This window comes from Puma concolor, chromosome B1, assembly GCF_028749965.1.
Source record: "Puma concolor isolate L17-30 chromosome B1, mPumCon1.1.hap2, whole genome shotgun sequence".
Lineage (NCBI taxonomy): Eukaryota > Metazoa > Chordata > Mammalia > Carnivora > Felidae > Puma > Puma concolor.
This window is the reverse complement of record NC_141670.1, coordinates 40,410,647-40,426,093: the sequence shown is the minus strand read 5'-3', so window position 1 is coordinate 40,426,093 and position 15,447 is coordinate 40,410,647. Positions and strand designations below refer to the sequence as shown.

General features: G+C 37.0%; 1 protein-coding gene across 6 annotated transcripts in view; it reads left to right on the top strand.

Annotated features, from left to right (window-relative positions):
* Nucleotides 1-15,447, top strand: part of HOOK3 (hook microtubule tethering protein 3) — a 123,435-nt gene that overhangs the window by 17,126 nt on the left and 90,862 nt on the right. For all 6 annotated transcript variants that reach the window (XM_086703564.1, XM_086703565.1, XM_086703567.1 and 3 more), the window contains 2 exons: nt 10,968-11,040; nt 14,186-14,236. In XM_086703564.1, the coding sequence (XP_086559690.1) occupies nt 10,968-11,040; nt 14,186-14,236 (124 nt within the window). The remainder of the gene's footprint in view (nt 1-10,967; nt 11,041-14,185; nt 14,237-15,447) is intronic.

Genomic DNA, 15,447 nt, shown 5'->3' with positions numbered 1-15,447 from the left:
GTTTTACTTCTTACCTATGCAGCTGAACCCAGCTGAAAAATAAAAGCAAACCTGCTGATGGATCTCATTTTAAATTTCTCACCACAAAATTGCAAGTGTTACCTTATGGAATCCCACAGTTGTACTGTGTTGCCCTAGTCTTCCCATTCCCCCAACCTTCCAGATGACTGTCTCACACTTTTCTCTCTTCAAACCTCCAGTATCACCTTCTCTCTCATCTGATCCCCTTAACAAGGTAGGATACATCCTACTTCTCAGAAGTTGAAACAAATGTAAAAGAATTTCCGTGGAATCCCATGATGACGTGTACCCACCTACCAGCATCAGTTTGACTTTGCCTTGCAACCTGTTGTCTACACATGAGCTGTGGGGTTGATAGGGAAGGGTTCTATCTTAAAGTCAGTACCTGTACTTTGTATTTTGCACCCTATTGCCTCTCGCCTACTCAAGATCATCACTTAACCAGTTTGCCTCTCTTTCCTACATCATCACTTTTCCCTTCTCTGCTGGATCGTATCTATTAGCATGTAAGCACACTGTTACTTCTTTTCTCTTTAAAAATACTTCTCATGATCTCACCTCTGTCAATCAATTTCTCCTCCTTTTGTAGCAAAAACTTCTTTAAAGCATAGTCTGTATCCAACCATCTCAGATTCCTTTATTTCTGCTCTCTTTAAATGCACTTTTCAGGCAGGGATTTTTTTTTTCCCAATCATTTTATTAAATTTCACTTTTTAGGGGCGCCTGCGTGGCTCAATCAGTTAAGTGTCCAACTTCAGCTCAGGTCATGATCTCGCAGGTCATGAGTTCGAGCCCTGCATCGGGTTCTGTGCTGACAGCTCAGAGCCTAGACCCTACTTCAGATTCTGTGTCTCCCTTTCTCTCTGCCCCGCCCTGGCTCATGCTCTGTTTCTCTGTCTCTCAAAAATAAATAAACGTTAAAAAATTCTTTTTAATAAAACGGCACTTTGTAGGACCACCAGTTATCTACACATTGCTGATTCTCATGGCCCATTTTCAATCCGTATCTGGACCTGACAGCAGCATTCAAAGTATTTACCTCCTTGTTACCCTCTGGGGTTTTGTTTGTTTGTTTTAATGTTTGTTCATTTTTGAGAGAGAAAGAGAGTCACTCAACTGGCTGAGCCACCCATGCGCCCCAACCTTCAGGGTTTTTCTCCTGTCTCACCAGATGATCTGCATTTCCTCTACTCATTTTTCCTCTTCTATCCTACTTCCTCACACTGGAGTGCATAAGAACTCAGGCCTTGCTCCTCTACTCCTTCCTGTGTTCACTTCCTTGATGGTTTCTTTTAGTCTCATGGATTTAAATGTCATCCATGTCTTAATGACTCTTAAGTTTGTGTATCCAGCATCAATCTTTCCTTTAACTTCTAGACTTAGCTCATTTTCTACTCAATGTCTCCATTTGAGTCTAAAAGATATCTCAAAGTTATATATAAAACTAAATTCCCTGCTTGCTACCCAAAAGTCACTCAGCCAAAAATCTCATTTCAGTTGGTGTTTCTTGCCTTCCAGTTGCTCAAACCGTAAAACTTTCTTTTTCTCCCCATCCCACATCCAACCTATCAAGAATCCTGATAACTGTACTTTTAAAATGTATCTATAAAATATATCTAAATCTAGCCTTTAGCTCTAACTTCCATTTACAGAAAAGTACAGAGGCTAGAGAAACAAGTTAAATTAAATCATGAGGAAACAATTAGGCAAATCCAGAAAGTAAGATATTTCCCAGGGCAATTGACCTAGTCTCCTCAGTAAGTCAGTGTCATGAGAAAAAAGGAAGGAGGTAGACAGTTTTAAATTAAAGAGCCTGAAGAGGTGAGACAGAGACACTAACCAAATGCATTGCATGGTTCTTGGAAATACTGCCATATGCAACAACGTGGATGAACCTGGAAGACATTTATGCTTAGTGAAATAAGCCAATCACAGGACAAATAGTGCAAGACTCCACTTATATGAGGTATCTAAAATCATCAAATGCATGGAAGCAGACATTAGAATGACAGTTGCCAGGAGCTAGCAGTTGGGGCAAGTGGCAAGTAAATATACTTGCTGTTCAGTAAGTATAAAGTTTCAGTTATACAAGATGAGTAAGTTCTAGGGTTCTGCTGTACAACATCGTGCCTATACTTAACAGTATTGTGCACTTAAAATTTTGTTGTAAGGGTAGATCTCATGTTAAGTGTTCTTTCCACAATTTTAAAAACAAACAAATGCAGTGCATGATTTTTCTTGAATCTCATTTGAACAAATCAACTATAGCAGACGTTTTAAGGATAACGTAGGAAATTTGAAAATAGGTTGAATATTGGGTGGTATTTGGAGAGTGTTGTATATTAGGTGTATATCAGAACTATAAGAAAGTGCCTTACTGATTAGAGACATATAGTGGAGTTTTTAGGAGTAAAATGTCAAATCAAATATGGAGCAAATGTTGGGAGAATGTTAAATCTCTATGATTGGCATATGGTTGTTCACCATGATATTTTCCTTCTCTGAATGTTTGGAGAAGTTTTATATTAAAAATTATTACCTTTACTGCTACCACATTGACCACCATTATCTCTTCCCTTTATCATGTTAATAATTCCTGACTGGGGTGTTCTACACTTGGCTGCCCACAGTCTAATGTGAACCCAACTACCAGGGTGATTTTTTTAGTTAGCTTAGAATTCTCATTGGCACCCCGTTTCACTCAGGGTAAAAGCCAATGTACTCATAATAGTATATCCTAAGTGATCTGGACGACTTGTTACCATTCTGATGCCTTGTTTACTCGTGTTCTTTCCCACATCAGTTCCCTTGCTCATCCTTATGCACATCAGGCAACTCCTGCCTTAGGACTTTTACATGATCTCTCATAAATCAGATGTCCACACAACACTCTTCTTACCACCTTCCAGCCTTCACCAATATTTGCTGGTTTTTCAATATATCCTGCCTTGACTACCTGTTTAATATCATCAGCGCCCTTACAGTCTAATCCTCTTATCCTGCTCCATAGTAAGTATTTTGGAAATATTTATTGAATGAATGAATATGGGCTTACAAATTTTGGCTTTGAAATTAAAGCAGCTTTTATCTTTTGTATCCAAGAAGAGTTTACCACTACTCTGTCATTTTCCATCAACAATTTCCCTGATAACAGCTGGATGTCCTGCATTTCAGTTCTGATGCTAACTTCTGAGTTAGCACAGACTCCACAAGTTAAGGCCTCAGTCCCATAAAACTGCCCCCGCTTCAGATGCCAGGGGGACATGGGGTCTTCAGTGCATCCACACTTTTTCCTGGCCAACTACAAATTCAGGAGTTCCTGTGAACTCCCCTCCACTGCCACCCCTTTCAGTAATTTTCAAGAATGACACAAAACTCGGGAAAGCTTTATATTTATGATTACAATCTTATCATGAAGGATAAAATCCAAGAATAGCCAAATGAAAGAGATGTATAGGGCAAGGTATGGAGCTGGGGGCAGCGCAGAGCTTGCATGCCCTTTCCAGGCATACTACCCTCTCAGCACACTGATGTGTTCACCAACTTAGAAACTCCCTGAACCCAGTTATTTAGGGGTTTTATTTGGGGTTTCACTCCATAGGTATGATTGAAATTATGAACTCAATCTCCAGTCCCTTCCTGGAGGTCAAAGTGGGGCTGAAAGTTCCAACCCTCTATGTGTTTGGTTCCTTTGGAACGAGCCTCCATCCTGAAGCTGTCTAGGGGTCCATGATGAATTACCTCATTAGCATAAACTCAGTTATGGTCAGAAAGTGCTCATTATAAATTACAAAGGACACACTCCTTCTGAGGACATTTTAAGGGTTTTAGGAACTCAGTGCCAAGAACCAGGGATGAAGACCAAATATATTTTTTATTATACCACAACCACATATTGATTGAAAGAGTAAAATCAGAAGTAGTAAGTTGTGCCTCTGAGTGCCTTTAGTTCTAGTTTTCAGAGTTTTAGAAAGACGGGAAAATAAAATAGGAGACCAAAAGAGATAAAATGAAGGTCAAGCTGTGCACAGTGGTCGCAAGCCTCTTAAATGGATATTTTTCAAAGAGCCCTGAGTTGTTGGTCCTTGGCTCAGAGCCTATCCCTTATGCGCCTTTATTGCTTATTTTGATACAGTAGGGGCTAAGCATAATTCCCTATATTTTTATTGTTACCATAGATGTGAAATTTAATTATTGTAGCTAACTCTTGAATAGACATTTAACTTCAGGGGACCAAAGTGATTGTTTTGGGTAATTAAAACATAGGAAAATAGACCTAAGAGTCAACATATCTAAAAAAGTACTAAGGTTTGCTAATAAAAATGTCATATTAAGAGAGAATCAAAATATAGTGTTGGTTTTGGACCCGTCTCGATTTGGCTGAGTTCAATAAGAATATTATGGTGCTTAAGTAATTTTAGCAGTATAAATGAAATTTAATATGTTTATTTTTGTTAAGGTAATTAACTGCAGGCAGATAATATATTTCTGGAATTTTATTAAGTATTAAAGTCAATGAGCTTTTTTCTTTTCTCTGTCTCTGTTTTTTTATTTTTTAGCTTAAGAAGCTATGACTGGTACATAAGTTAAAGTCAAATAGATGTGCTACCGGAAAAATCTAAGGAAATGGTTTTGTACATTTCATAGGTTCTTGTTTTTTTGTTTTTCTTAGCAAGAGACAGGACATAGTAAGAAGCTAAAGATAGCTTCTTACTCATGAAGAATGCTCCAGTAAGATTATCCGTTGTTGTTTACATGTCTGTGCAGAACTATGATCTATTAAGATCTTGGGGAAAAGTACCTTTATATTGTTTGATCATAACCTGAGAGCATTAATTAAGGGGTATTTAGAAAGCTACTTACAGAAACAGTTATGGCTAGATGCCTGCATATTGAGTCAATATTTATTACTCGGAAAAGTCACATTGGATATAAGAAGACTGGACTACGGTTTTTGCTATGTTCTGTGCAAGTAGTAGATTGGAGGCTTATGGATAGCTTAAAAGTTCACTTTCCAAATTTATTTTATTTTTTTTAATTGTCTATTCATTTATTTTGAGAGAGAGTTAGAGGACATTCATGTGTGAGCAGGTGAGGGACAGAGAGAGTGAGGGAGAGAGAGAATCCCAAGCAGGCTCCATGCTGTCAGTGCAAAACCCAGCACGGGGCTTAATCCCATAACCACGAGACCATGACCTGAACTGAAATCAAGAGTCAGACTCTTAACCAAGTGAGCCACCCAGGCGCCCCCCCCCCCCCCCACAATGTATTTTAGTCCACAGATCTTTAAAAAAAATTTTTTTATGTTTATTTGTTTTCGAGAGAGAGACAAAGAGTGCGAGCGGGGGAAGAACAGAGAGAGAGAGGGAGACACAGAATCCAAAGCAGGCTCCAGGCTCTGAGCTGTCAGCACAGAGCCTGATGTGTGGTTCAAACCCACAAACTGCGAGATCGTGACCTAAGCCAAAGTTGGACATTCAACCAACTGAGCCACCTAAGCACCCCATATTTTAGTCCACAATATTTATTGAGAACTTGCTATGTGTTAGAAATGAGGTATGGGGAAGGAGTGGGAACAAATACCTACCCTTAATGAATAACATAGAGTGCCGTGAACAATATTGGTCTTTCTCTTTGGGATCTAGTTTATTGAGCATGCATGAAGGAGATAATTAGACACAGGACCTTTAGTGTTGTTTGCTGGAACCAGTTTTGTGTTGAACTCTGCTGACTTAAGATTTATTTATTTATTTAGAGAAAGAGAGAGAGCAGAGGAGGGGCAGAGAGAGAATTCCAAGCAGGCTTTGCACTGTCAGCAGCGCAGAGCCCAATGTAGGGCTCGAACTCATGAACCATGATATCACGACCTGAGCTGAAGTCAAGAGACAGACGCTCAACTGACTGAGCCACCCAGGTGCCCCTCTGCTGATATAATTTTTAACAAAAATTATTCTGTCAACTTTGCTGCTTAATTATCTGATAGAACTTGTGGAAATTATTTAATTTCTGAGTATGATATTCTTCAATGGTAAGAGGGATAATAATACCTTCCTTGCAATGTCATTGCGAATGTAAAGTACCTGATTCAATGACTGGTATGTTTACTAGTCCTTAGCAGTGGTTTTTGTGTTTTCCCTTCCTAGCTTAGACATAATCTTTTAAGGAATAAGCAAACTGTATCATAGTGTTTGATTTGCAATATTTTATTCAGATATTCTTTTAGTTACAATAAGTATTGTTCTAAATTGCAAATTAAGTATCCCAGGAGTTCTTAGAGTATATAATTTTCTTACACATTTTTAAAGTTAATTGTTTATGTAAACTACCCCCCAACACAAGGCTCAAACTCATGACCCCAATATCAAGAGTCATGTGCTCTACTAACTGAAACAGCCAAGCACCCCTTCTTACACATTTTAAAGCATTCTTTTCTATAAGTTTATGAGCTTGCTGGTGAAGTGTATTTTTAAGCAGTGTGACCCTAAATTGCCACTCAGTAAATTCAGCATCTTTGGCTTTGACTAATCATCAGCCAAATAGCACCAAACTCAGATTGTCTTCCTTATGAGTCTTTTTTTGGTTGGGAAGACTAACATTTGATTGGCAATGATTATGCTCTTTAGATTATTCAAGTATCAAAAAATATTGAATATTTTCTAATTTCTGTATTTTTATAATACTTTGGTATTTTAGAACTCAATTGTTGCTTTTCTTCGCATTATCTGTTTTTTTTTAATGTTAATTTTTTGAGGGGGGAGAGTGCACATGGGCGTGAGCAAGGGAGGAGCAGAAAGAGAGGGTACAGAGTATCCAAAGTGGGCTCCGCAATGATAGCAGTGAGCATGCAGGGCTTTAATTCATGAACTGTGAGATCATGACCTCAGTTGAAGTTGGACGGTTAACTGACTAAGCCACCGAGGCACCCCGCCTTATCTATTTTTACAAGAGGTTTTAAGGGACAAGGACACTTTTGGGGGTGGTCTGCCCATTTTTCACAATCACTTTCTCTGAAAACTCACTCTTATCCTGCCAGATGTGGTCATTCTTCCCCTTAAAGTTGTGTGTGTCCTACTTGCAGCCCTCAATCCTTTTGGTTACATATAAATCGGATTAGGGATGAAAAAGAGACTCTAGCTGAATTATTTGAAACGATCTGGGAATTTAGAATTGGGACTGAATGATGGCTGGTCTTTAAACTATTTGCTGGAGCTGAAGTGGTGAAGACTTGGAACATGTCTGCAGTTATCTTCAGCATTGTATGTGGAGAAACAGAAAAAAGTTGGTCTGCAGAGAGAAACGGTATAGATGGACAGAAAAAAAGATGAAAGGAGAGTACTGTCTGGATTCCTAACAGCTTTCCAGATCCTTATTCCAGTACTGTGTGAGGCCCTGTTATTTTTCAGTACCGTAACATACCTCAGTGGTCTTCCAGTAAGTTTCCTTTTTTTGTATAAGCTTGCTCAAATTAGTTTCTCTTCATTTTTATTATTCTTTTGTTGAATTCTAAAGAAGATGAAGCTTAAAAATAAAAGGGGTATATGACTATCCACATGCTGAAGAATGCATTTAGACTACTCCCTTACACCATACACAATGGGTCATAGACCTAAGTATACGAGCTAAAAGACTCTTAGAAAGTGAAAGGACAACTCACGGAATGTGAGAAATTATTTACACATTTTATGACCAAAAAGGGGCTTTTATCTTGAATACTTAAAAACAAAAACAAAACCCCAAAAGCAGCTCTTAGAACTCAATAATAAAAAGTGAACCCAAATTTTATTTTATTTTATTTATCTTACACATTTTTTAAAATTTATTTATTGAGAGAGAGAGAGAGAGAGAGCGAGGGATGGGCTGAGAGAGGGGGTCAGAGCGTCTGAAGCAGGCTCTGCGTTGACAGGCTGACGGTAGTGAGCCTGATGTGAGCAAAAATTGGATGCTCAACCGACTGAGCCACCCAGGTGCCCCAAAGACAACCCAATAGGCAAAGACTGAATAGATTTTTCCCCAGAGAGAATATACAAACGGCCAGTGCTCAACATGATTAGTCATTAAAGAAAGGCAAATCAAAACCACAGTGACCTACCACTTCACATCCACTAGGATGCTATAATTAAAAGGACAGAAAATAACAAGTGTTGGCAAGGCTGTGGAGAAATTGGAACCAACATGCATTGCTGGTGAGAATGTAAAGTGCTGCAGCTTGACCTTGCTTCAAATGTTTGAAGCAACAGTTTGACCTTGCTTCACATGTTAAACATCGAATTATTACGGGACCCTGCAATTCTACTCCTAGGCATATACCCACATGAAACATGTCAACACAGAACTAGTACATTCAAAGCATCGTTATTCATAATAGCTAAAAAGTAGAGACAACCCAAATGTACAATGGCTGATGCATAGATTACCAAAATGTATTTTATCCATAAATGGGATATTGTTGAGCCATAAAAAGGAATGAAGTGGTGATACATACTGCGATATGAATGAATCCTAAAACCATACTAAATGAAAGAAGCCAGACACAAAAGACCACACAGTGTATGATTTCATTTATATGAAATGTCCAGAATAGGCAAGCCCAAAAAGACAGAAGGGTGAGGAGTAATTCCCAGGGACTGGAGAGAGAGAGAGAGGGAAATAGGGAGTTACAGGTAGCTAAGGATTTCTTTTTGAGAAGATGGAAATGTCCTGACATAAGATTGTGGTTAGGTTGTACAATTCTGTGAATGTACTAAAACCCATTGCATTGTATACTTTAAATGGATGAGTTGTATGGTATGTGAATTCTAACTCAAGCTATTTTTAAAAGTAGGTACAAAGTTAATGTTCACTTTGATACAAGCTTTAAAACAATCATAAAATAATTATAAAAAATAAATAAAAATTTGAAAATAAAAAATAATAGATTTATACAGAGGTAACTTAGTTGTAACTGTTTTTTCATAAATTTTATACCTAAATAAATTTATTTTTCTTTCTTAATAGTAACATTAAACATTATAAATAACATGTGACTTCATGTAACTATATGAACAAAATTAAGCACAGATTGTACTTTCAGCTTGAGTGACAATATAAGTTGAAATGTAGTTTTTTTTTTCCCTTTAACATATTTCTTTCATTGCAATTATGTTTTTTGGGTAAATGGAGACAGTTGTGGTGTTATGGAAAGATCTTTGGACTTAGCATTTGCTAAAGCAGGATAAACATAGGTATTCAGTCTCTGGTCTTGAGCAAATAATGTCATAGAGCATTGGTTTCAAAAACCTTAAAATGAAGATCATGCTAGGGTAAAAAAAATTTTTTTTCTACTATTTATCATAGTTTGAGAGATTTTCCTAAGAAAAATAAGTATAGGTATATTCACAGGTGTTTTAAATATGTCCACGTGACACATGTCCACATATGTCCAACATGTCTAATGCTTAGTATTACATTGAGAAAGTGGTTCTCAATCTATACTGTTTAAAGGAATTGAAATTTTAATAGCATTTATTATTTATTGGTGACCTTCAAAATATTAAGTGATGGAGGTCATTGAAATATTAACTGAAAGGCTAATGTTAACTTTTTTCCTGATATATTTCTTTTGTCTGTTTAAAATTGTGTCATTGATTTTGACTTTTTAGATATTATTGTATCTAAACATTATGTTAATTCCAAGGTAGCATATTCCTCTATAATTTTTTTTTTAAATGTATCAACTGTAGGGGCACCTGGGTGGCTCAGTTGGTTGAGCGCCCAACTTTGGCTCAGGTCATGATCTCACAGTTCGTGGGTTTGAGCCCCGCGTCAAGCTCTGTGCTGACAGCTCAGAGCCTGGAGCGTGCTTTAGATTCTGTGTCTCCCTCCCTCTCTGCCCCTCCCCCACTCATGCGCGCACGCTCGCTCTCTCTCTTTCTCTCTTTCTCTCTCTCTCTCTCTCTCTCTCTCTCTCTCTGTCAAAAATAAACATTAAAAAAAAATTTTTTTTTCCCCCGTAGGGGCACCTGGGTGACTCGGTTGAGTGTCTGACTCTTGATTTCGGCTCAGGTCATAATCTCACGGTTTGTTGGGATCAAGTTCCACGCTTTGAGTGTGGAGGTGGCTTGGGATTCTCTGTCTCTGCCTCTCTCAAAATAAGTAATTTATTTTTTTAGTTAAAAAAATAAAATAAATATATCAACTGTATGTTACAACTTTTATTTTTATTTTTTTAATGTTTACCTTTAATTTTTTTTAACGTTTATGCATTTTTTGAGAGACAGAGAGTGAGTGGAGGAGAGGCAGAGAGAGAGGGAGACACAGAATCTGAAGCAGGCTCCAGGCTCCGAGCTGTCAGCACAGACCCCAATGCGGGGCTCAAACTCATGGACCATGAGATCATGACCTGAGCCAAAGTCAGATGCTTCACTGAATGAGCCACCCAGGCATCCCAATTTAATGTTTACCAACGGAGAGTGAGTGAGTGTGAGCGTGAGTGGGGGAGGGGCAGAGAGAGAAGAAGACAGAATTTGAAGCAGGCTCCCTGCTGTCAACACAGCCCGACATGGGGCTCGAACCCATGAATGTGAGATCATGACCTGAGCTGAAGTTGGATTCTTAACTGCCTGAGCCACCCAGGCGCCCATTTTTCTAGTTTGTTTTTTGGGGGGAAATGTATGTATATATACATAATATACGTTATATATGATGTGTATATAAATATGTGTGTGTGTATGTATATATATGTGTGTGTATACATATATGTATATATACATGCATATTTTATGATGCTCTGGTAATAGGTTGATTTTAGAGAAATCTGCGAAAATTGCATCCAATGTCCAGACTGAGTTCTTTAATTGCTTGGTATGTGGTAAATAGATTTTTATGTTGCAGTTAAGGGATAGATTTCATTTTTTTTTTAAGCTTGATAGCTGCATGATCTTAATATGCTAGCTTTTTCTGATTTGCAGAGATCCTGCATATTTTGATGAAAATTGGCTGAACAGAATCAAAACCGAAGTAGGAGATAATTGGAGGCTAAAGGTATTTTCTTTTTATTTTTCCATCTGTTAAATAGTCTTTTAGTAGTATGTGTGTAATATTTGTTGGAATTTTATCTGATGTGTTCAGTGAGCTTTAGAAACCTAGACAGCCTGTAGTGAAATAATCCAGAATTAAAGGTTGGAGGTAACCTGAGGTTGCTCACAAAGATACATAGTGTGAGTTAGTAAAGCACCGTGACTAATGGCATGGACTCTAGAGCCATAGTGCCTGTATTCATATCATAACTTTACATTTACTGTCTGGGGAAGTCCTCCTAACTGTTCTGTACCTCAGATTCCCCATTTGTAAAATGAGGATAGTAAAAGGATCTACCTCACAGAAATAAATGAGTTGGTATATATAACGTACTTAGGATAGTGCACATGTAATGTTAGTTGTTGGTGTTGTTACTAATAATGAGAAAATACTGATTATAGTTGACTGAGTCCAAAGCACTCACAGAATGAAATATTTTCATTTTTATCCTAGTAGCCTTAAGTTCCATTATTTCTCAAGCTTCTTTGACTAGAACCCACAGTAAGAAATACAGTTTACATTGCAGCCTACTGTCAACTAAATGTATGTGCAGATATAGTTCCCTTAATCTGTGCACTGATGTTTTGATTTTAAAAAACATTAGTTGCAACCCACTAAATTATTTTTTTAACTTTATATTTTGAAATAATTCTAGAGTCACAGGAGATGCAAAACAAAATGTGCGGAGAAGTTCTGTGTACCTTTCACCCAGTTTCCCCAGTGGTTACATCTTGCATAACTATAATACAATATCAAAACTAAGGAACTGACATTGATGCAATCCAGTTCATTCAGCTTTCACCAGATTTATCTATGTTTTTTCATGTTTTTGTGTACAGTTCTGTGTAGCTCTATCGATACGTGGTTTCCCATAATCACAATGAAGACACAGAGCTGTTTTATCTCTGCAAGTCTCCACGATGCTGCCCATTTCTCTTTGATATAGACAGGTAGAGACTCAGAAATGCAAATGAGTAAGCATGTGAAGTCCCTGGACTTAAGATATGTTAAGCTTAGTTTGTCATTTTAGTTCTTTTTTTTTTTTTTTTTTTTAAACATTCATTTTTGAGAGAGTGAGACAGGGCGTGAATGGGGGAGGGGCAGAGAGAGAAGGAGACACAGAATCCTAAGCAGGCTTCTGAGCTGTCAGCACAGAGCCCGATGTGGGGCTCGAACTCAAGAACCACAAGATCATGACCTGAGCTGAAGTTGGACGCTTAACCGACTGAGTCACCCAGGCGTCCCCTTTTTATTTCTCTCATAAAACACATATTTGATGAACAATATTCACTGATTGCTTAAATATTGAGTCTGCCAACATTTAATTCCCTTTTTTAAACTAAGCTAGAGTGAATGAACACTGTTTAAGCCACTGTTTTAATTTCTAAATAATCTTTCAAGAAGAGGCAATTAAATGATTACTTTTATATGGTATAACATGTATAAAACAATTGTGGATGTTTAAAATAATGCTACGAATCATTTTGTATTTGCTTGCTATCTTGACCAAAGAGGGAGTTCTTTACCCAACTTGCATGCACAGAACACGCACATAAACATACATCCTGTCTTCATCTTTAGTATCATTAGTGTGGCAGAGACAGTAATATAGAGAAGGGGAAAAACTTTATCATATTCTTAATATTCAGAACTGGGATTAATAGGAAATCAACTACCATTTTATTATTATTTTTTTTAATGCTTATTTATTTTGAAAGAGAGAGAACAAGTAGGGGAGCAGCAGAGAGAGAGAGAGAGAGAGAGAGAGAGAGAGAGAGAGAGAGAGAGAGAATTCCAGCAGGCCCCACACTCAATGCAGAGCCCGACGTGGGACTCGATCTCATGAACCAGTGAAATCATGACCTGAGAGACCTGAGCCGAAATCAAAAGTTGGACACTTAACCAATTGAGTCACCCAGGCGTCCCTTAACTATCATTTTAAATGAACACATTGATTTTTAAGACGTGTTAATTTTAAATGTTAAAATATGAAAAAAAAAAACCAAACATTCGAAAATAAAGGAAATAAAGTATATTGTATATTTGCCATGTCCCCAAATCTTTCTAGAAATATGAACATATTCGTTTTCTTTATGAGTTTTTTTTAAATAAGTTTTCAGTTTATATTCTCCCTTAGAAATAAATACGTCTGATTTCACTGGATTGCACTGCCATGATTGAGTGTCTGTTACTTGATAGTCACAGGTTCTACTGTGACTTCTGTTCTACTGTGTACTTCTGTCCTACTGTGTACTTCTGTCCTAGGACATCTTCAGCTACTAATGTTGGGTAGGGACAGTATACACATTTAACTTAACACAGTATCAGCCGAATGAGATGGGTCAAAAAAAAAGGAAAAAATAACAGCTTAAAATAGTGCAGGTGATCGTGCCTGTCATTTCACTCAGATAACATATAAGCCAGTGAACCCTTACTTTAGAGTGGCTGAGTGATAGGAAACATGTTGGTCCCTCACCCTCTCTTGCTTCTAGAGGATGCTTCTTGTACCACAAGTATCTTGCAGTGCCGAGTGTTGTACTAGCATTTCAACATAGTATATTTTTAACCATATGGCTCCTCAGTATTTACTTTGGTGCTCAACTGAACAATCAGCAGTCTTTTCTGACAGTGAAGAAAATTTGGAGACATTTCCAACCCTGATTTTGACTGTAATTTTCGCTTAATGCTCTAATTTTAGAATTTAACCTCTATGTGAGATGCAACTCCATTTTTCTAGGGAAGACAGTACTAGAGGATGTTTTCAGTAAGGATGGCACATTTTTTTCTTTACTTGCAGAAAATCTGATACTTTTAATCTTACTGTTAAGTGTTGTTCAATTACCCTCCAATTTCTGTCAGTGTGATCATAACATTGAAAATTTAACATGATTGGAAACTTAATTTTTTTATTATAATCTCTTGAGATCACATAAATTAAGCCACTGATAGTCCTTTTTTGGTGATTATGGAATTCACATATGCTGTTGAGTTTTATTTTTTATATTTATGATTAACTAGAATGATTAGTTGGTTCAGAAATTTTTTATGTTAAATTATATTTTGATCTATGCTTGACTTTTACCCAGTTGTTTTATCTCTCTCTAAACAGATAAGCAATTTAAAGAAAATTTTAAAAGGAATCCTGGATTACAATCATGAGGTAGGAACTTTTTTCTCACTCTGCTTAGAAGTATTACTATAGGAAATTTAATTTTACAATATTTTACAGTGGTTTCAAGTAAAGGAAAATTTACCTCAAAATTAAAAAGCAGCTTATCTTCCATTGTTTTAGATGTTGGTTCAAACAACTATCTGTTAGGTGGTTACTAAATAGAGGCTCTTTTTCACTGTAACGTGGATAGTGTGTAGATGATTATTAATGTTATACTTTACTTTCTGCCATATATGAACTCTCTCCTCTTCTCCTCTTATGAAGGTAGTTTAGAATCCAGGCATTATAGCCAACTCCCTTGCTTACATTAGTTTTATTCCATGGCAAACCTCCATCCCTAGATTAACTCAGTTTATCCTCTGAGTCTGCATCAGAACAGTCAAGGTATTAAAAATCAGGCAGTGGAGCCTGCTTTCTATCAGCCTCCAGCACCTGGCTCCCAAACGTAGGGCTCTGAACACGGGTACCACGTTTCCAGGACCTGGATCCTCCACAGGCACTTTCATATTTCAACTCAAGGATCCGACTACGTGATATGTTGAGGTCATTTAATTTCTGTCTTGTCTAAACAGTATCTTTTATAAGGCATTAAGAAAAAATCCATTCAAATCTAATGCAGAATAGCAGATTGCCACATGGTCAAATGAGCTGGTTTCTTTATATGCATACCTGCAAACATAACTGTCCTTTCATACATGCCCATGATGATATATATGTATCATACAGATTTGGGAGTTTGGGAAGTTTTTTTCTTTATTTTATCTAAGTATAATTACATACAGTAGTAAGTATATACTTTTGAGTGTACACATGAGTGAATCTTGACAAATGTATATGCTCATGTTATCAGTGTTCCAAAAAAGATATAAAACTTTGCCTTTGAAATTTTCCTTAGGTCTTTTTCCACTCAATTTCTTTTCTGAAAGGAACAACTTTGATTTTGATTTTATCTGCATGGATAAGTTTTGCCTATTCCTGAACTTTGTATATTGCTTAATATAATGTTGTTTAGATTTAGGTATTTGATTGCATGTATTTATAATTTGTTCCTTTTTATTGCTAAGTACTATTCCATTGTGTGAATACGCCACAACTCATCTATGCTTCTGTTGATAGACAAATTGGCTCAATTCCAATTTTTCTCTATAATGAATAAAGTTACAGTGAACATTCCTGTAAAAAAAAAAAAAATCAGGCAG